At 48.2% G+C, this 20,333-nt stretch overlaps 1 protein-coding gene across 14 annotated transcripts in view; it reads right to left on the bottom strand.

The window, feature by feature from the left end:
* The window catches only part of acaca (acetyl-CoA carboxylase alpha), a 35,736-nt gene that overhangs the window by 10,343 nt on the left and 5,060 nt on the right, over window positions 1–20,333 (bottom strand). For 3 of the 14 annotated variants that reach the window (XR_014125132.1, XR_014125133.1, XM_081720148.1), the window contains exons 3-43: window positions 19,631–19,763; window positions 19,159–19,297; window positions 18,818–18,927; window positions 18,532–18,613; window positions 18,331–18,429; window positions 17,950–18,056; window positions 17,738–17,848; window positions 17,445–17,654; window positions 16,141–16,311; window positions 15,190–15,351; window positions 14,817–14,980; window positions 14,493–14,643; window positions 14,104–14,207; window positions 13,661–13,888; window positions 13,359–13,509; window positions 13,074–13,208; window positions 12,795–12,941; window positions 12,419–12,607; window positions 11,952–12,052; window positions 11,617–11,705; window positions 11,107–11,295; window positions 10,777–10,928; window positions 10,411–10,524; window positions 10,083–10,172; window positions 9,877–9,995; window positions 8,310–8,333; window positions 6,779–6,922; window positions 6,367–6,469; window positions 6,164–6,271; window positions 6,001–6,057; window positions 5,719–5,763; window positions 5,464–5,505; window positions 4,669–4,884; window positions 4,317–4,472; window positions 3,785–4,009; window positions 2,804–2,980; window positions 2,487–2,633; window positions 1,978–2,247; window positions 1,568–1,665; window positions 1,257–1,377; window positions 848–958 (exon numbers count right to left, since the gene is read on the bottom strand). Coding sequence is in view for 11 of the 14 variants with exons in the window: in XM_081720148.1 (XP_081576274.1) it covers window positions 848–958; window positions 1,257–1,377; window positions 1,568–1,665; window positions 1,978–2,247; window positions 2,487–2,633; window positions 2,804–2,980; window positions 3,785–4,009; window positions 4,317–4,472; window positions 4,669–4,884; window positions 5,464–5,505; window positions 5,719–5,763; window positions 6,001–6,057; window positions 6,164–6,271; window positions 6,367–6,469; window positions 6,779–6,922; window positions 8,310–8,333; window positions 9,877–9,995; window positions 10,083–10,172; window positions 10,411–10,524; window positions 10,777–10,928; window positions 11,107–11,295; window positions 11,617–11,705; window positions 11,952–12,052; window positions 12,419–12,607; window positions 12,795–12,941; window positions 13,074–13,208; window positions 13,359–13,509; window positions 13,661–13,888; window positions 14,104–14,207; window positions 14,493–14,643; window positions 14,817–14,980; window positions 15,190–15,351; window positions 16,141–16,311; window positions 17,445–17,654; window positions 17,738–17,848; window positions 17,950–18,056; window positions 18,331–18,429; window positions 18,532–18,613; window positions 18,818–18,927; window positions 19,159–19,297; window positions 19,631–19,763 (5,491 nt within the window). In the remaining 3 variants the exon portion in view is untranslated. Of the gene's footprint in view, window positions 1–847; window positions 959–1,256; window positions 1,378–1,567; window positions 1,666–1,977; window positions 2,248–2,486; window positions 2,634–2,803; window positions 2,981–3,784; window positions 4,010–4,316; window positions 4,473–4,668; window positions 4,885–5,463; window positions 5,506–5,718; window positions 5,764–6,000; window positions 6,058–6,163; window positions 6,272–6,366; window positions 6,470–6,778; window positions 6,923–8,309; window positions 8,334–9,876; window positions 9,996–10,082; window positions 10,173–10,410; window positions 10,525–10,776; window positions 10,929–11,106; window positions 11,296–11,616; window positions 11,706–11,951; window positions 12,053–12,418; window positions 12,608–12,794; window positions 12,942–13,073; window positions 13,209–13,358; window positions 13,510–13,660; window positions 13,889–14,103; window positions 14,208–14,492; window positions 14,644–14,816; window positions 14,981–15,189; window positions 15,352–16,140; window positions 16,312–17,444; window positions 17,655–17,737; window positions 17,849–17,949; window positions 18,057–18,330; window positions 18,430–18,531; window positions 18,614–18,794; window positions 18,928–19,158; window positions 19,298–19,630; window positions 19,764–20,333 lie in introns of those variants that run through there. The other 11 variants (XM_081720153.1, XM_081720149.1, XM_035527700.2 and 8 more) reach the window with 11 other exon arrangements.

Consider the following 20,333-nt stretch of genomic DNA (forward strand, 5'->3'; position numbering starts at 1 on the left):
CAGCTTTCATCGTAACCAGCTGCTTTCTGGAGCTGCCGTTGGCCGATGGACCCTGAACGTCCGACCTGCCAAACTGCCCGTGTTGGTCTCTTATGGTGGCCCAAAATATGCAAGCACAAAATGTCTCCACACGAAAGAAATTAGGCACGCAAACCCAAACGAACACCAGCCGCCGTCCAACCAAAAAAAACCAAAACAACAATGTGGGGAGGGTGGGGGGAAATAAAGCTTCCTGTCCGATTTGATTGAATAAGTTTCCTGTCCGGCTTGGAATAATCCTGGATGTTCGTGTCAAAATGCAGACACACTAATTGCATAAATTAAATAGCAATCTATCTGGGACATAGATGAGAGAGTCTGAGGCAAAAGAAAGGAGGGGAAAAGCTCAACGCTGTCACCATGCTGCACTCCCACTGAATTTACTGACACAATTAAAACAGGAGCAAATTAAACTGTCCTTATCAACTGAACAGCGGGGAAATTTATGCATGCATGCGCTCTTTCAGAGCAAACAGTTATGAGGCCATTTGGGAGAAGAGTAAATGGGAAAATGATTTTGCCATGTCAATTGCTATGCAGTAGATCCTAGACCATAACCAATTAGCATACATTTTCTAATACGTTTCAGCTGTCTCCCTTACTCTCCAGTGCATCGCAGTGGTGGTTAGAAAGCTTCGACGTATAGACCTGTTTTGCAGTTTCAAATCCATCGGCGGTTACGCGACTCGGACCTCGTCCCTCCCAGCCTGTGATGTGCTTTCCGCTGCTTCACACCACGGAAGCTCCGAGACCGCTACTTAGCTGGAAACGGCTTGGGCCAAGACCAGGGGTGGGTACTCGCACTGACCTTGTTGAGGGCTCCAGCTCCCGTCAGGATGATGTGGGAGTTTTCCACCTGGATGGTCCGCTGGCCAAGGCGCACCAGGTAAGCGCCGATGCCGATAGCTCGGCACGTCACCTGTGTGGCAGCGGGGAGCGCCGTGATGAGCGAACACAAGCTCCATACGTGTTGCATTAATGGCTAATCCCACTCAACTCAAGTATGCCAAAGACTTGATGGCACAGTAAGCAGCACTGAGTGTTGGATGTGAAGCTAAGGCTACCGATGGCCGGTTGAAATTCAAAAAGGATTATGACGATTTACTGTTGAATTTTAGAAAGCGGACATCCCGAGGCAAAAACGTGACGTGCCAGTGCTGTATCGACACAGCACAACTTTCGCTGACCTAACTCTGTGTGTGTGTGTGTCATTTTACCAGATTCATGGTGATGATATTTTCATAAGCCAGTGAGGATTCTCCAGCAATCATCCCAGAGCCCCTCAGATTCTCCACCCCTAAACCTTCCTCCTTCCCAATGATATCTGTGATCTTATACCTACACATGAACACACACACGCCGATTCTTAGTATCATTTATAAACAAGTAGTTTTTTCACAAATAAATAACTCTTTATAAACATGTACTATGCACTACGCCAAGTTACCAAAGCTTATTACACCTAATATGGTCTTCATAAAATAATACATGGAACTAGAAGTGGCAGTTCTACAGCACAGAACCTCACCTAGACTCTCCCTCATCCTCCACGTGCTCACAATGCACAGAGTTCAATGCTGATACCTTTTTGTAGTCCTGAGGTGTGAGGTAGAGGTACTTAAATCCCTGGGAGACAAAAAGCAAATCACAACCCATGAGCGAACCATGGTGTACTCCTAACAAAATAAATAAATCAAAAGTTACAAGGTAGAACAGTGAATTCATCCAGTAATGAGGTGAAGAACACACATAACAGCGGACTGCAGACTAGCTAGTATCGTATTAAGCTGAAAGGCTTGTGTTAAAGTTCTCCTGTAGCTTTTATTCACAGTTAGCTAGCTGAACCTTTTCCTGTTTGCATTTGGCATTTGTGATCCGTGGTTCCGTTAGCGTAAGGAGCGGAGTTCCAATCGGACACTCGGTGCCCCACATGCCCACCTTGTACAGGTCGGCTGGGTCCTGCCAGGCTACGTGGAACATGTGCCGGATCTCCTCGGCCAGGCCGATGCGGGCGCCACTGTTGGCGGCGATGTAGACGCGTGGGATGCCGCTCTCGCGTGCCATCTCCGAAGCCTGCTGGAAGAGCACGTCCTCTTGCGGCCCGAACGAGCCGATCTTGTGTGTGATGTCATTGCTAATGACGATGATCTCACGCCCCGCGGGGTACTCAGGCGTGCGGAGCGTCATGCGCCATGCCACCATGCCGATCTGCAATGCAAATATCACATGACTAAATGATCTCTTTGGAGCCAAACCACATAGGAGTGCCAGTCAGTACATTAAATCAAAGAACATTGACTTTTTTTCAAATTAGCACTATTGGTATTCTCAGTCATTTATTAGAAAATTGTTCTGAGCCAGTACTGAATGATTCTAAGATACTAGAATACACAAATTCTAGGTTGAATCTCCGACTCTAACAAACATGACTCTAAAGCCATCACAACCTCATTGCCCCCAGGCAGGCGATTCATCTGCACCAACTGGCCCTGTGGATCCAACACCAGCTCCGTGAACGTGAGCAGCTCGGAGGGCAGAGGACACTTAGGTAGGTGGGCATACGAGTCCATGGATTGCCACAGTTTCTTCAGGGCCTGCACAAGCAAAGGAAGTGGGTCGTGAACACCACCACTCAACAGCAGAAAAACACACAAAAACCCCAAAAACTCTCATTTAAAAATACATGAGAAATGCGAGTCTCGGACAAAAATGGGCAGCGAGGACAGTGGCCTCCTTGCTGCAAGGTTTTCTGAGGCTGGCGTACCTGGCGGAACATCTCAGGGAAGTCGTAGACGTAGGTGGTACCCAGGCTCTGGGCCTGGAAGCGCTTGGACTGCAGCAGGTCTTTGGTGACGTAGGGCGTGTTGATCAGCATACCGTGCAGAGGGCCCTGCTTGTCGCCGTAGGCCTGGAACATGATCTGGAACAAACAGGGCGGAGTCTTGAAGAAGCGGCACCAACGGAAGGCATGAAGGCACGGTTCCTCCGTTTTTAGTCCCTGCCCTCTCAACAGTAGCGAGGGGCTTCAGCGCTGCGGCACCGAGGGGCTTCCGGGATGCGATTAGTCCGTCATGTATGCATTGGGCAGATACAGGGTCAAAGAAACTCATCTTTTCTGGATGAGGTAGAAGTTGACACATCAGTAGATTTTATTTAGTTTAACAAGGTACAACAAGGTACAGTCTAACCAAGATGAGACTCATGGAATGACATCTCAACAGGATGATGAAACTCCTGCAGAAAAAGAAACATGAAGATGCCCACTCTGACATCGGACCGAGGGACAGTAACTCAGCAACCCCTACTACACCAGGCAATTCTGCACTACATCCTCACATCATTGAATGTGTCAAACTAAAATGGTACCAGCACTGGGCAGTCGCTTGCTGCCACATGTCCATCGTGATATGGCCAAAAGTATTTGGACACCCCTCCTAATTACTGAGTTCAGGTGTTTCAGCTACACCCACTGCCAACAGTTGTATAAAATTAGGCACATAGCCACGCAGTCTCCACAGAGAAACACTGGCAGTAGGCTTTCCAGTGACACCCACAGAGACTTAACTCCATAGCAACATGCATGGTTTTGGAACGGGACGTCCAGCATGTTTATACAGGCGGGATTGTGTGGTGTCCATGTACTTTTGGAGGAACTGGGTTTATTCCAGAGTCTCTACTGGATGCTGGAGGTGTGTGTGTGTGTGTGTGTGTAGAGGAATGGCATGAGAGATGCACGAGCCCCCACCTGGCGGTCTTTGGGCCCCACCTGTCCCGTGCGGGAGTCGGTGACCTCCTTGTACAGGCTGATGTCCAGGTAGTAGCCGCTCTCATTGGTGAGGAAGAGGCGAATGGGGATCTGCTTGCCCGTGGGGGTCAGGCGGATGTTGATCTTCAGCTCTGCCTGCAGCACGCGCAGCTTCCATAGACGGCTGCCGTAGCGCATCACCATGGAGCGCACGGACTCCTCGATCTGACGCGCACACACATACATACACGTATGCACACACACAGGCAGATGCAGAGACACATAAATAAGAAATACAGAACTCGCGCACACAAAAATACAGTTTAGGTGTGCAACCATTTTGTGATTCACACTTTAAATACTATGTAATTTACTTGAACAAAACAGACCCTCTTGAAAATATAATAGCTACTCGCCATTGCCCTAGGTGCTGCAAAAACTGAATTATGAAAAGAGGGTAGGTTTGTTTGCGTTTGTGTGTGTGTGTGTGTGTGTGTGTGTGTGTGTGTGTGTGTGTGTGTGTGTGTCTGACCTTCGAGGGATCCATGATGACGGTGGGAACGAAGTTGAGGAAGATGTGGTTGCAGTCTGTGCGCACCGTGGTGTTGTTGAAGGCCACCTCCAGCTCATCCATGGCCTCCAGCAGGAGGCGCTCTGCCTCATTGTGCAGGTACTCGAACGAAGCCTCCTGCACAACACAGCACAGTCGTCTACATAATAGTTCTACAGAACTCCTAACATACATCAAGTAAACAATTTGTGATGACTTCCCATTAATGTACTGGTGAATATATTTGTTATTGTACTTGAGAAGAACAGCAGTACATATGGCAATTAAAGCAATTACAAAGACACGCACGCACGCACACTTCCGTCGCACTCACCTTGGTGACGAGGTCCGAGTGGCGGATAATGGCACGCACGAAGAAGCGGTAGTCAGTAACCTCTGTGCCCACCTCCACACGGGCAGCCCCAAGGTACAGGTGCATCTTGTGGTTGGCGCACGGAATGGCTGTCAGCGCAAAGTTCCGCATGCGGTTCAGCTCCAGCTGGAAGGCTAGGGCAGGCTCCAGGTGGCGATAGATGCGGTCCTCCTCGAACTGGACACACACACACACACACACACACACACACACACACAGTCAATCAAAGCGATTGGATACATTTAACTCTAATCAAAACATGAGGGGAAGGGACAGAATATGAAAACTGGAGCAAAATGGTGAAATTGGTTGTGTTAAAATGTGGAGAGACTGAGTCTACAGGAGCAGAAACTGGCCCCCAGCACTAATAGCAGGCTAGATTTAGTAAATGTAGGTAATCACAGCCAGCTAATGGATGTCATATCTCTCAAATGGGCAAAATAATTAAAAAGTTCATTAAAGTAATGAGCTTTGGTGGAACCATTTTAGAAAACTATCAGGGCCGGGAGAGGAGAGAGAGAACAGTCATTGCTCATGATCGAGGGGCCATCAGAGATGGTACAAATGTTCAACGAACGCGACAGTCTTTTCTCACGTCTTCTAGAGCGTTTTTTCTTTCTGAATGAATGAAGAGCTGCTGTATAGGCCCTTTTGAGAAATATGTACATCACACACACAGTCTTAACCAGATGTTAAGCATGAGAATCTGAGGATGCTTTCGAGTGCTACTTGAACCAAAACAAAACGTTTACTCACCTTGTCTCTTGAACGGAAGGTGAAAAATTTGGGGAACTCCCTCTGTGTGAGTGAGGAGAAAAAAAATAAATAAATAAAATTACAAGCCAATTCAATGCCACGTTCCCCAGAAACACACCAAATTAGCCGGCTTCTCTGACTTTCCTACACATCTCGCGAATGAGCCCGATTTGGGTTCCACTTGTAGCCTGGCGGGAGAGGTCAATATCTGTCACAACACCCGACCCCCACCCACTCCACTTCAGAGGTACTTACATGGAACCTCTGGTCGACCTCACAGTTGACCTGTTTCCTGAAATCCTGTTAGTAATGGCATTGAGAGAGCAAAGGGATGGAGCAGAGAGAGACAGACATGCAATCGAACAGATAGATTTTAGAATTGGTCAGAATCAAGACTGAGCTGAACTCTTGTGGTTTGAATCATTTGTTTCGCAATTGTTGGATTATTTTGGCAAAAGGTCAGACACTGGTCAGAGAAACGAACAGTGAGGGTGTGAGAACACGATAGAACAGCCGCGCGCTCAAATGACGCCGTACCTTCTGCGCCACGAGGAACGTTAGTCTCCGGATGCCATGCTCAAACAGCAGGGATTTCTGAGGGATACAAGGCAGAATTCTGGTCAGAGAAACTCCTTACCCACAAAGCCCCTTTAAAATCGTGTCAGAGAAGACCCATGTGGCAGAGAGGAAGTAGTGGCACCTTAGACTGGGTGAACTCCCGGAACATTGCGGCAAGACCGTCGTCGTCGATGTCGCTGTCGGTCTTGATGGCGATGTTTAGGATGTGGACAGGCTCGTCCTGGATGCTCTGTAAACACACGGAGCACCACACCTCGCTCAACACGGCAGCATGAATCACGGGCGTCACGCTCACAAGTCAGCGAGGCAAGAAGGGCGTCTGACCTTGTTGTCTTCCTCGCCATACAGTACAGGGTTTCCCCCCTCAGGGAAGGAAGGGCTGGTGGGTGGAGAGTCTGAGAAACAGCTTAGCACATCTTTAATGTTCCTGAAGGAAACACACACACACGCAGTAAGTAAAGAATGACACCTGCTATGACCTGTTACATATAAAATTCTTCCAGCGGAACGTAAACGTATCAGACACAAACACACACATATACTATCTTGTATTACTATGTTTTTCAAGTGCCTTGTTGACTCTGATAGTGTAGCCAATTAATCCTACACCTAATCACCAACATGTCAATAATATGGCTCTCATTTAATGTTACTAAACATTTGTTACTCATTATATAGCCACTCACACACACACACACACACACACACACACACACACGTGCTCACACATACGCACCTGGTGAACTCCTGGAAGGAGCGGAAGGACACCATGGCCCCCGTGCGCTGGCAGGGTGGCGTGAAGGAACTGTCCAGCAGAACATCACTCACGCTGGCCACGTGCATCATGCCATAATGGTTCAGGTTGGATGAGAAGGACATTCTGAGAGCCCAACGCGCGCGCACACACACACACACACACACACACACACACACACACACACACACACACACACACACACACACACACACACACACACACACACACACACACACACACACGCGCACAGCCATCAAACCCATACACCTGGCTGGAAGTACAATTGCGCCTGGAGAAGCAGAGGATGCAGTATTGCGTCCAGACAAACTGCTTCAGCTGGGGACGTGGCCGGCCTTAAAGGTTCTCAAAGCTTACTTCTGCCAGTTTGTACAGAGTCAATAAAAAGGTTAATACAAGTAGGTTAAGTTGAGAAGGTATTAAATGCTGAGTTTATCAGAATTTACCCGAGTCAAAATCTCACCCAAGCACACAAAGTCTTTGTAAACTAGTAATTATTTACTAGTAACTATACAGAGGAAAAAAAAACCCCTTCATAACAGAAACAGACAACTCAGATGAGTTAAACTTGAGAAATTCCATCCATGTTTCACCAAAGACCCCCGTCCCAACACCCATTCCTTACCCATTCACGTTACTGTTTTAGTAAACGACTGCCCCGGAGGTTAAAGGAATACTTCACCCAAATAATGAATGCTAACCGCTCCTTGGCAAGTGTTAGCATTCCTGAGTGCAGTGTCCCTTTAAGCCAGACAGACACTGTAAAGTGCTGTAGTCCAGTGGCCAGCTATCATGCTCCCTGACCTCATTCACAGCCAGGTGGCCAGCAACACCAGCCAAGGACGCGTTAGGGTTAACTCTGCTACGGTTAGCTGGGCTAGCTGGAGCCATGGTGTCGTGAGAGGATATTGGCACACGGTCACACTCAGCAGGGAACACTTCACAATTAAACACAATAATTAGACACTTAATTCAAAACCAGCGTGATGTCTAAACCGTATTACGTTGCGCTAAATTAACATGCGCGCACTCTCTCTCTCTCTCAGATTGCGAATGGTGCAATAAGACCTGCTATTGCAAATTAGGTTTGGATTCCTGAAATCAACCTGCTACAGCACCTTCACTTTGAAGAAGTCACACTACAGGTAGGCCAAGCAGCAGCGCAGACAAACCCTGCTCTGGGCATGAAGAGCTTGACCAACAACTGCCAGCTGATTTTTGAATCACAAATGGACCACAAGACCAATCAAAATATTTTCTGTGCACATGTCTAGGCAGTTATTTAGTATTTTGTTCAGAGAATTCTGCTAATCGCACATAAATATTCTGTACATATTACAGCCTAGGCTGCATTAGCACTTAACACATTCAAGTCAACCTAGATGTACCACTACAAGTCTTTGACCCCCCCCCCGTCTACTTTCTATCCATACATGTTACTCATTATAGACTGCTAGATATTTGGTGACAGTAGAAAGAATGTGTACTATACCTGTTTAGAGTGGGGATGTTCCCTCTGCAAGCAAACAACATTGATTACTGATTGGTTAGTGTCAGGCCAACAGCGGAAGAGAGCGGTCTTAAACGCTGCATGGTGTGTGGCTGTTTCTTGTGACTGGCAGCTAGATAGCAAAAATGGTAAATATTTAACCATATTCAGTGAGGCAGTATGGTAGGGTGGTGTGGAAGTTTAAAAAAAATAATAAAAATTTAATTTCCTTTTCTGGTTGAAGGAAGAGTGTCAACACTGCTATTTCTGAATGTGAAACAATATAACCTTGATTAAAAAAAAAAAAAAAAAGGCTGATGGAAAAAAGGTGAGATTGCACACCAAGACTTTACCTTAATGCGATTCTTGGATGTTACTAATCCAAGTGATTAAATGTGATTTTCAAACCAGCCAATAAAGTTGCTTGAAAGCATAAAATAATAAATTATTGTTTTTAAAAATTTCCTACACTGTGCAGACAATCTCATAACACGTTCAGATCCCCACACGGCTTTATTTTAAGCTTTGCTAATATTTATTGTTTGTCTATCTTTTTCCTGTTTCTCCTTTATGGTGGATGCTTCCACCATACATTACTGAGAGAAACTGCACTGCGTTTGTACGTGTGAAACATCGCTTTGACACCTCGGTTTACACCCCCACTGTTCAGCACTGAGAAAACAGACCAAACCAATCAAATTCAGCAGCGTTCCGCCCCCCCGCTGTCCAGGTTAGCGGCGCTCTGCTAACAGTGTCCAGCCCACACACACGTGCCTCACTGAAGACCGCTTCTTCCCACACTCGCATGCAACAACAGCATGGGTCACTGGCAGCGCGCGGACAGGCAGAACAGGCGCGCGTGCTCCAGGCAGACGACGGGGCAGTGGATCAAAAACGTTGACAATGTGGCAGGCAAAAAACGAAGACAGGGCTTTGGTTAGTGCTAAAGGGCATCTTAGCAAGTGGAGCGGGTTTGCCTAAAAGATCAATTTTTGGTTTTGTTTCAGGGAAAGTAAATACACTGATGGAGAGAAAGCAAGAAAGGGAGTGGTTAAGCAGGCAGTCAGGGCCAACATGCTGAGCATGCACAATTTCTATTGCCACAATTACTTTTTGTTTATCGATTTTATTGTTTTTGTTTTAGTGCCGTTAAGGTTCAGATGCAAAATCTACCAGAGGCAAAGCTAGACTAGTCTTACTGAATCAAGAGCCTTTAGTTCTGAATCGAACACCACTCTTAAAGTGTTTCCCATTCATTGTAAGAACCCTATTATAAAGACCAGACAATCAGTGGCAGTGACAATTTACATTGTGTAGGTCTACATGTAGAGGAGTTCAGGAGAGAGAGAACATCAGCATGTGTTTCAGAACAATGGAGGAGCTTTCTATTGGAGCTCAGCTTTTATTCATGCAAAGCTGGTGATGAATATTTAAATTCACTGGTCTGTCGCCCATCCCCTTTATGCAAATCCTCCTCCACAGTTCTACTAGCTTGGTGAGGGGGCGGGGGTATGTGTGTGGGGGTGGGATGTGGGCAGTGCTTTGCAGAGACACAGCGATTCCTGGGCACCTGTTGGGATGCGAGGTCGGCAGCATGAACTGGAACTCCACGATGCAGGTGTTGTCCTTCAGCTGCCGGTGCTGGACACTGTTGAGTTCGTACGCAATGTAGGCCCTACGAACATACACCTGGGGGTGCAGAAGGATGGCGTTTTGAGCCAAGGTGTCCTTTCCAGGATTTCAGGGACACACCCACCCCAGGATCCCCACCCTTACCTCCAGAGCAGCCATTCTGACCACCTGGTTACTATGGTAGAAGAAATTGGGCAGGACGTCAAAGATGGAGGTCTCAGACAGGATAAGTTTCTGGACAGGTGCCAAGGAAAGAAAGCGAAGGGAGGGCAGAGGAAGACAGTTATCGGTTAATCAAGCCTCAGGACGCCACTCAGTGAATTAATCAACAGCGTAAATCAACAAGCCTTTACTCAAAGCCTGTGGCTTTTGGTTGACCATAAAACCACCAAGTTCCAAGAGCGACTCCAGATAGCACCACCGCTCAGTGGTATTGGCCAAAGCTGGGGTGCTGAAGACTTGGCCCGCCCACCTGCAGGTTCTCGATGCAGAACTGGTGGCCGTACATGTCAATGGCCGAGAGGAAGATGGACTCCACCTGGTTGTGGCGCAGTTCGTATGAGGGAAGGTGAGATGCGATCAGCACCTGCGCAGAGACGAGGACAAGAGAGAGCATAAACCAGAGATACCGCTGCTAGTCATTATGCCTCCCACCTGAATTTACTCTCTGGAAACCCCAGAGTGTTGTGGGGATAACTGACTCCAGACAGTCAGTGTCTGCATGTCTAGAAACATTTCATTTCTAATCGTAATGTGCAAAACCCATGGCTAAAAGTGTGTGTGTGTGTGTGTGTGTGTGTGTGTGTGTGTGAGAGAGAGTGTGAGAGAGAGAGAATACCTGGCGTGCACGCAGTGCCACTTTTGCGTTGGTGGTTTTGCTGAGCTGCGTGAGCTCAGTTAAGATGGCCATGAGCTCGTCGGTCAGTGTGGGGTCCCGCCCACACAGCTGATCCTGCAGAGAGAAAGACAGGTCAGTCCCGTCAGCTGATCCTGCAGAGAGAAAGACAGGTCAGTCCTGTCAGCTGATCCTGCAGAGGGAGAGAGAGACAAGCCTATCCCATCTTTCCTAAGATGATCATCCTTCTACCATTACAAAAGTCATTAGAAAAGTGCGTTTCCTAAAACTCTCATTCAAGATCCAAATTGATTAAGTGAACCTCTTTCTAACCATTTTCTGTGTGCGCGCACATGCATGTGTGTGTGTGTATACATACATATATATACACACTCACAATCAGCATGGTGACCAGAGAGTTCTTCTTGGTGACCTGTGCGTGGGAGAAAATGTAGTTGAGCACATTGGCCATCTCGTCTTTGTACTCTTCACGGAGTGCAAACACACACTTGTCGTAGTGTCCTAAGCAGGTAGACACACACACACACACACACACACACACACACACACACACACGCGCGCGCGCACACACGCACAAATTAAATGATTAATAAAACAGAGAATCAACAATTGAGAAGCAGGCATTGAAATTGTGGTGATACTAGAGTGGCCCCGATTGGACAGACTAGGAACTGCACCTCAAAGCCAAAAAACAAGCAGCAAAGAAATGTGTGTTGACAGAGTTGCTGTGTGGTGTGCACACACTTTGAAGTCAAGGGTAAGTGTGTGTGTGTGTGTGTGTGTGTGTGTGGGGGGGGGGGGGGGGGGGGGGGGTCAGCTCACCCTGCTGAAACTGCACCTCCACCTTCAGGTACTGCCTGAGCAAGTCCATCACCACTGCCCTCATATGGCCCCGGATCCCGCTGCGGTACCTTGAGAAAAGACATGGAGGTCAGTGCCAAGCAAGTGTGTGGTGTGTGTGTGTGTGTGTGTGTGTGTGTGTGTGTATATACACTTGTCTTTCTATACCAGACCTCCTCACAAATCCCTGCATACAAATATACATGCGCATGCACTCGCGCGCGCACACACACACACACACACACACACACACACACACACACACACACACACACACACACACACACACACAGTGAATGGTTCCAGCTCCGACTGACTTTTGGACGAGCTGCACAATGCTCTGAGTGTTCATGAAGAAGACCTCCCGCTCCGACTTCCTGTTGAGGGTGGCTGCATGGCTGTCCAGAATGTTGGCAATCTGGTGCAAAAAGGGGGGGGGTACAGAAAAGAGCGTGAGAGTAGGGCACCCCCAAAACAGCACCCACTCAACCCACGTTTATCCGCACGGTATCTCCGAATCGACTCCAAATCCATTAACTTGGTGGTGTTAAACATACGACGGCATCCTGTGGTGTCGTTACAGGGTGACAGTGTCTCGGAGATGAAAGCGTGAGGGGAGATGGCAGAGAGGTGGCGGTTAAATTAACCGACTGGGTGACGGATTGGACCACGGCTCTTACTTCAAACGCAGCAATGACTCATCTTGCCGCCTAAATGGAACTCAGCCTGCTTTTAACGGCTTACTGGGAGGTTACACGTCAGGCTGACAGCGCGGGGTGTGTACCTGCTGGCTGGGGAATTGGCAGAGCACAGAGGTGATGTTGCTGGCGTACTGGGCCATCTCTTTCTTGATGGCCTTCTCCACGGCAGGCGGAATGCGTCCTGACACGCTGGTCATGATGTCCTGCAGCTCCAGCAGGGGCAGGGAGGGGTCACGCAGGGTCTTCATCAGCCGCTCCACCCACTCCTTTAGCTGGGGGAGCACGCATGCAAAACACCACCTCACGATGCAGTAGTGCGAGGAGTGTTCTCTACACTAGAAGGCCTCAATAGCCAAAGGCTTTTACACGCTCAACTCCTTTAGTATTCTTTGTTCGCTTAATAAATGGAGATAGGTGTGTGTATGTGTGTGTGTGTGTGTGTGTGTGTGTGTGTGTGACCTTGGCACTGAAGAAGGGCTCTGGCAGGCAGAAGCCATTCATGATGTGCACCAGGTGGTCCAGAGTGCTGTGGAAGACACGGTGCAGCTTCTCTCCACGAAGAGCCACCGCCTGAATTCTGGGAAGTGCCCCTGTATGCAGCTCCGCCTGCAGACACGCACACGCAGTCAACAGTAGATTAGACCATCTTTCTTTCCCAGTGCTAGCACACACTTATTTATGGACATGTCCATGCTCGCACGCACACGTGCACGCGTACATGCACGCACGCACCCTTACCTGCTGCACTCTGCTGGGGTCGTCCAGCTGCAGTTTGGCTATGATGCAGCCAGGCTCCAGAACTGCACCTGCTCTCTTCACATAGTGGATGCAGCCTGACTCCCCTGCGGTCAGGGTCATCACCATCTTCATCACCTGCAACACACACACACACACACACACACACACACACACACACACACACACAGTGTATAGCCAAACCTGATACCAACAAGATGCATATATTCATAAAACATCCCATACGTACACAAACGTACTCTACCTCACACAGACACACACACAGACCTCGATCTCAGCATAGCACTGCCCAGCAAACATGTGCCCGCCGTCCTCCACTGTGTACTGGATGAGTTTGCCTGCCGATGGCGAGCGCAGCACGGACGGGTCGTTCTCCTTCTCAAACACACACGTCTTGTTGCCGATGGTGATGCGGTACCTATGGCGCCAGGAAGCACAGGCTGAAAACATACTGAAAACTGTAATGCATCCAAGCATGCATTACATAAACCTGGCCGGAAGGTTCCAGGCTTTTGGGATCTTTCTGCTGCTCTGAGTGGGGACTGGTTCGGGTGGGGCTGGGCACACACCTGTCTACCTCCTCCTTCATGTAGGTGGTGTAGCTGCTGCCGTCGTAGGAGAGGAGCAGGCCTCCGTCACTCAGTCGGTGCACATCCACCTCGGCCAACGAGCTGTTCATGATGACCACGTAGGAGTTGGGCGACTGGCGTGTCACCTTCAGCACGTACTTGGTGCCCTCGTAGATCAGCTCCACGTCCACCGTGTTGAGCAGCGTGCTGGCGGGAAGCACCTGGCCCCTGGTCGACGGGCCCAGGGACGGACCGGCAGTGAGGATGGGAGAATTCGGATCATTCAGAACCAAAAGTGGCAGTGGAAGTCTGAAGAGACGATCCGAGCTGGGCTCGAAACAAGGCTACGCCATCACGGTCCTTTTACGTCCGCAGGCAGACATTTTTTTTTTTTTTAAATCAACAATTGTCGTTTTGTTTTTGTTTTGTTTTTTTAAAATCACCTCTCCAGAGAGTGCAGGAAGTTGGACACGCTGTTCCTGAAGTTCACATCCGCGACGTGCAGCGCCCCGCTCACTATTCCCAGAATCGTGTCCGGACGCTCCGCCTTGTGCCAAGAAGGGGAACGAGGAGAGAGAATGAGGGGTGAGAACGGGGAAGAGGGAAACCCAGCGAGCTTCTCAGCCATCCTGTTAAAATCACAAACTCTACACGCCACACATCTACTGGGATGCAGAATTCTGCCATCGCCGGGACAACCTTAGTAGCGAGCCCTCGGACCCTCAAAACTCAAAAATGTATTTTGACCAAAAATCTCCAGGACGCCACCAGCGGGAAAGGTGGCGCTTTTAAAAAGCAGGTTGCTCAGAGTAGTCGGAAGGTGGGTCATCACCTGCATCTTCTCGGAGATGAGCCGGTCCAGCCAGCCCGTGTCGATGCTGTTGTGCTGGAAGCTCTCTGTCTCCAACAGCTTAATCAGGTACTCCACCGTGGTGCGGAAGTCGCCGCGGATGGAGAGCTCCTTCAGTGCCACTACCATGTTTCTGCAGAGCACAGGGTCACGGGTCACAGGGCGTGGGGGTGGGACTTAAGCACAGAAGAGTCATCCAAACTCCTGATGTTTCGGGTCTTCTACGGGTTTTAAATACTTTCAAGTCTGAAGGAGTGTGGAGGTGGCGGAGGAGGAGGAGGAGGAGTAAAGTGGAGGGGGACTCACGAGATGGCCTCCTCGCGGTTCTCGCCCCAGGAGAAGCAGTGCCCGAACTGGGAGTCGGCGAACTCGTGCAGGCCACCGGCGGCCGCCACGCTGAAGTAGCCCCACACGTTCTTGTTACTGCGGAAGTTCAGCTCCTGCACTGTGCCCGAGCTGGGCTTGAACCCCTGCGGCCGACCACGTCCGTTAGTCCGCGTACCACCCTCGCACCATCCCGAAGACCCAGTTTCATAACCCAGTTCTTCCTGCTACTTGCGAATTCCAGGTTTTTTTCTCGCAGGTAATACAATGACGATTAACAAAGTATTTGCGGCAATTGCACAGGCATGTTCACATAATCTATACACCAAAACAGCAGGATGTCACATGTGCGCACCTCGTCGGGGTTCTCGCTGGTAATGCGGGCTGCAATGACATGCCCTCGTGGACAGGGGGCGGTAGAGAGCGCCTCGAAGTCAATGGGGGCGTCTCCCCAGGGCTGCAGGCCGTGCAGCATGCGGATGTCTTTGATGCGGTGCAGAGGGATGCCCATGGCGATCTGCACCACACACACACACACACACACACACACACACACACACACACACACACACACACACACACACACACACACACACACACACACACACACACACACACACACACACACACACACACAACACCCACACAGGCTTTAATGCCACTCACAGCTCAGGTGGTACCAACGTAGATACAGAGACACGTTCCAGACAGGTTTTCAGAAAATGTTCATTATGTAACCTAGTAACATTTAGGAAAATATTCTACATATAATAATAATTATAGGAAAAGAATTTGGTATTTTTCAATTGTTAACTTCTGCTCACTTTCCCTTACTGTCTCTACAGTACTGCATTAATCTTCTGGCGTGTTGCCAAAAAGGATTAATCCTTCCACCACACAGTCGAGCCATTCAGGACACTGAGTGACCTACATACAGTGCTTGAAGTGTGTGTGTTTGGGGGAAAGTTCTTGTGGTTTCTGTGGAGACTGGCATTTAAAGCTAATACTAAGTGACAGGACTGATAAAGTCTAAAGTCTGAGCAGCTAGGTGTGACACTATATAAAAGACAGACAGGTCCATGCGTGCGCGCGCGCGCACACACACACACACACACACACACACACACACACACACACACACACACACACACACACACACACACACACACAATAAATTGCACCACTGTACTTACAATAAGTAGGTCTCCCTCACTCTCCTTACATACACAATAACTTCAGCTGTATTGTATTTACAGGGAACCGATCTTACACACCCATTTGCACGAGCGCGCACGCAGACACACACCTGCAGCTGGGCGGCGGGCAGGTTGACGTCAGCCACCATCTCCGTACAGGGGTGCTCCACCTGCAGACGTGGGTTCAGCTCTAAGAAGTAGAAGCTGCCATCCTGGCTGTAGAGATACTCCACCGTGCCCGCACTAACATAGCCCACCATCTTAGCCAGCTTCACCGCACACTGAGAGGATGAACAATATGTCACACACACGCAGACACACACACACACACAAATTATACAGAGACAACTCGGATAAGGACATATAGAAAATATTTCAACCCCCCCCCCCCCAAAAAAAAGAGGTAAGTTTTTACCTCTTAATTAGGAGGGTCAGACGCGCTATTCCCCCCATAATTCAAACCATGCAAACACACAGGTACTTAAGAACAAAGACAGCAGCACTGATCAATTATTTACATTACACAACATACTGGGTCATTTTTATACACATCATTATTCGATGCGTTTTGTATTATACATTTTATACTCCTTGTTATACATTACATATTCATTTTCTATTTATACATTCACTTACTATATAAATGTCACTAACGCAAACCTTCACTATAATGAAACAATTATTCTGATAATGATATTTGTGTAAAAAGGCTATACAGTGCCATATTTGCATGATGCCAAGCACACTGTCTTATATCAAGCCTTTACCTTTAGCAAGGTCATAAGGGCTTGTAAAAAGGACATTTGTCATGGTGATGTCGACGCACTGAGAAACCCTACAAGCTTGCTTGCAGAAGAAAATGCATAGGTGGAGGTGATCAATTAATCTTCTCAGCCAATCGTATTACCCGTCTGATATGACACGAGAAAATCTTTCGACCCCGATAATGCATTCCATTACCCTGTTGTACCACAATACACCACGCAGCATTAGACAAACTTCCCTACAAATTAGCAATCAGAATTCAGTGTTCGAGGGAAAAAGAAAAAAAAAAATTCGATTCAAGGACTGTGGTTTTACACCCCGTGTACCTAGACTCATTACACATGACTCAGATTAAATAGGCTATTCAGTTATATCACAAGGGAGGTCACTCCTGTAAATTTTAGTGACCGTTTCATTTACTGCTCTAACCATGTTTGTCAAGGACATTATTCCACAACACCGTGGATTTAATGCACACGTCTGCTATGCATTTACCACCCTCTGCCCCTTTGAGTGCTAACAGCTCCCCCTTGTGGAGAATTAGTGTGCTAAACATGCATGCACATGGGTTAAAAGTGAAATCCGTGAGGTGCATTGCTTAAAGGGGGCATTTACCCCCCCCCCCAAAAAAAGACACTGTCATCCATACCCTCTCCATATTCTCGAACACATCTGGGGTGGCAATGGTGGCAGGTGCCTCTTCGATGATCTTCTGGTGGCGACGCTGAACAGAGCAGTCCCTGCCGAACAGTGAGATGGCGTTGCCATATTGGTCAGCCAGAATCTGCACCTCAAGGTGCCGTGCATGTTTGGCCAGGAGCATGACGAAGATGGGTGAGCCGGGAACCTCCGTCTGCACCTGTGGGGCCCAAATGGCGCAGGTTCAACTTCGGCACGCGTCGCATTCGTGCAAACACGTTAGCAACTGCTGTGCCCGCTGACCTGTCTGAAGAGGTTGGGGAAGTCGTCCGCACTGTTGACCTTGCGAATGCCCTTACCTCCACCGCCCTCCGAAGCCTTGATCATCACAGGGTAGCCCACCTTCTCGGCAACCTGCCGGACAAAGCACGCTGTCGAGTCATGCTAGCGGACAGCGGCGGATCGCCACAAAGCCAGCAGGTGCGCGCGGGCGCGACAGCCAGGGCCGTCGGTACCTTGAGGCCGGCCTCCACGTCCTGGATGCAGCCCAGCTCGTAGAGATCGTTGGGAACGCTGACAATGCCCTTCTTCTGGTCGCTTTCAGACCACCTGATGCTCAGCCCTGCAGAAACAATCACTTAACCTTGATTCCAGAAAAGGGTTTCTCAAATCCAGTACAATGCAATAATGAACAACAATACTTACTAGGGAAGTCCAAATAGTTTCAAATGTCAGCAAACCCATTCTCCTCCCCTTATCATTTGCTATATTATTTGCTAATACTGAAAGGATGCTAGTTGCCAGCAAGTCTCCTCGGGCCAGTGTAACTATGGTAATCACAGCCCAATCCCTTCATTAACCATATTAACATTCTGTGGTCCAGGGCGAGTACGAACCCGTTCCGCTCCATGGCAGGGTGGGAATTCCAGCGGTCTGCGCCACGATGGAGGAAGCGATCTTGTCTCCCAGGGCCCACATCGCCTGGCTGGGGGGACCTGCCGACAGGAAGAGGTAAGCACCGTGTTACCGAGCTTGACAGAATCTCCTTCGCATCATGCTGTGGAAGGCAGGCAGGGGACGTTTTGAGGGGGACGGACCCATGAAGGCGATGCTGTTCTTGTGCAGTAGCTCGGGGAGCTTCGGGTTCTCCGACGCGTGACCCCAACCTGCCCACACTGCCTGTAGGAAAGGAAGGGTTAAATAAACAATGATAGCTTATTTTTTTATGAGTAGATACAAACTATGAAAAATACATTAGCAAAAAAAATTAAAATTAAAAAAAATCCAACTGTAATGAAGTAGTATCATCAAAGTCCCATTAGCCATTACTGTAAATAAGCTGCTACTTAATGATGCTTACTGAATGGCGGGTCAAGGAACTACCTGAACTGGAATGCGCTTGGCAATGTCCACAATGAGCTCTACATTGGCATAGTTGTTGTTGTTCGTTCCACCAGGAACAGGTACATAATGGTCTGCCATTTTTATGTACTCTGTAGCGATCACAAAAAGAATGAGATACATTAAAATGCCGAAATTTATACCTGATGCATACAAGATCGTACGTAGTCAGTGTGTTTGAACTGAATGTAACAGCGTGAGAAGCTCTGAAAAGACGGCGTCCTCTCATCCATGGGGGCACACCCAACCACCTCGCAGCATGTCGCCTTCACCTGGGAAGACCGTACAGCCAGATTCCTCCTCCGATGGCTCCTGTTACTCACCCGCATTGGCCTTCAGGTCCTCCGGAGTAACCATGACAACGAAACGGAGGGCACGCTCATTTCGGAACATCTCGTATGCCCAGCGCCGGATGGAGCGCATACACTTGACTGCGGCGATGCCGTTGTTGGCGATGAGCACCTGCAATGTTGCAATGTATTTACTAGGAGTAAAAGGACTGATCTGGAGTCAGTTTTAAACTTGCCCAAGACAGCCAATCCTAGATCTGTAAATTAAGTCCTAGTATGATTGGTAACGCCAAACATGCTAACGTTACCAGCAATGGATAAAAAAAAGAGATAACAGTTGCAAGTTAGCATCGTGCAGCCAAGCTCATGCTTACTGGAGCTCACCACCTTCCATCATTTGCAAGTCACAACAGCATTTTTCAAATAGATCATTGGTTTGTTGAGTTGATTAAAGGCGATTAGCATGTTCTTCTAAAGAGTGCAATTCGTAACCGAACCAGGTTACCTTCTCGATGACCTTGTTTCCTCCGAAGCGGGTGACGAACTCGGCGGGAGAGGCCACGGTGAAATCCCTCTGCTGATCGATGCGGCGCCGGTCGCGGCCTTGCTTGACCAGGTGCAGCCCTGACATGCTGGGCCTTGAGGAAGAGGCGGTTGCCATGGTTAAAGAGGCGTTGGGCCATAGAGCATGATCAGAATAATTGAAGCAGTTATCACATTGTCAAAGACAATTGGTTACATCACATCGAACTGAATTTAGGATTTGCTAAACTATGAAGCATTTTCAACTGTCAAAACTCTAAAGATTACTTACTTCTCTACAAAGAAGTTACTTTCTTTGTGTGGTTTACAACTGACACGGGTCTAATCTTAAAAGCATCCTTAGATTCATGCCTATTATTTTATTGGAGGATTTCGTCCATAGAGAAAACCAAACACTTTTGTAATCACTCCTGACTAGGGCTGGGTATTGCAAGTAACTTCACGATACAATATGTATCATCATATGGACAACATATGATGCCTAATAGTCTGTTATACAAACAAATGTTACCAAGGTAAATATTATGATTATTGCTGCCACTGCTTTTGTTGTTGTTTAACAATGACACAATGATAAATAACAAATAAAGACCAATAACAGTCAATGGGTTGAGTAAATAATATAGAGAATCAATATAGAGAAAACAATTCCTGAATACAGACAA

This window comes from Electrophorus electricus, chromosome 8 (assembly GCF_041902795.1).
Source record: "Electrophorus electricus isolate QZ-2024a chromosome 8, ASM4190279v1, whole genome shotgun sequence".
NCBI classification, from domain to species: domain Eukaryota; kingdom Metazoa; phylum Chordata; class Actinopteri; order Gymnotiformes; family Gymnotidae; genus Electrophorus; species Electrophorus electricus.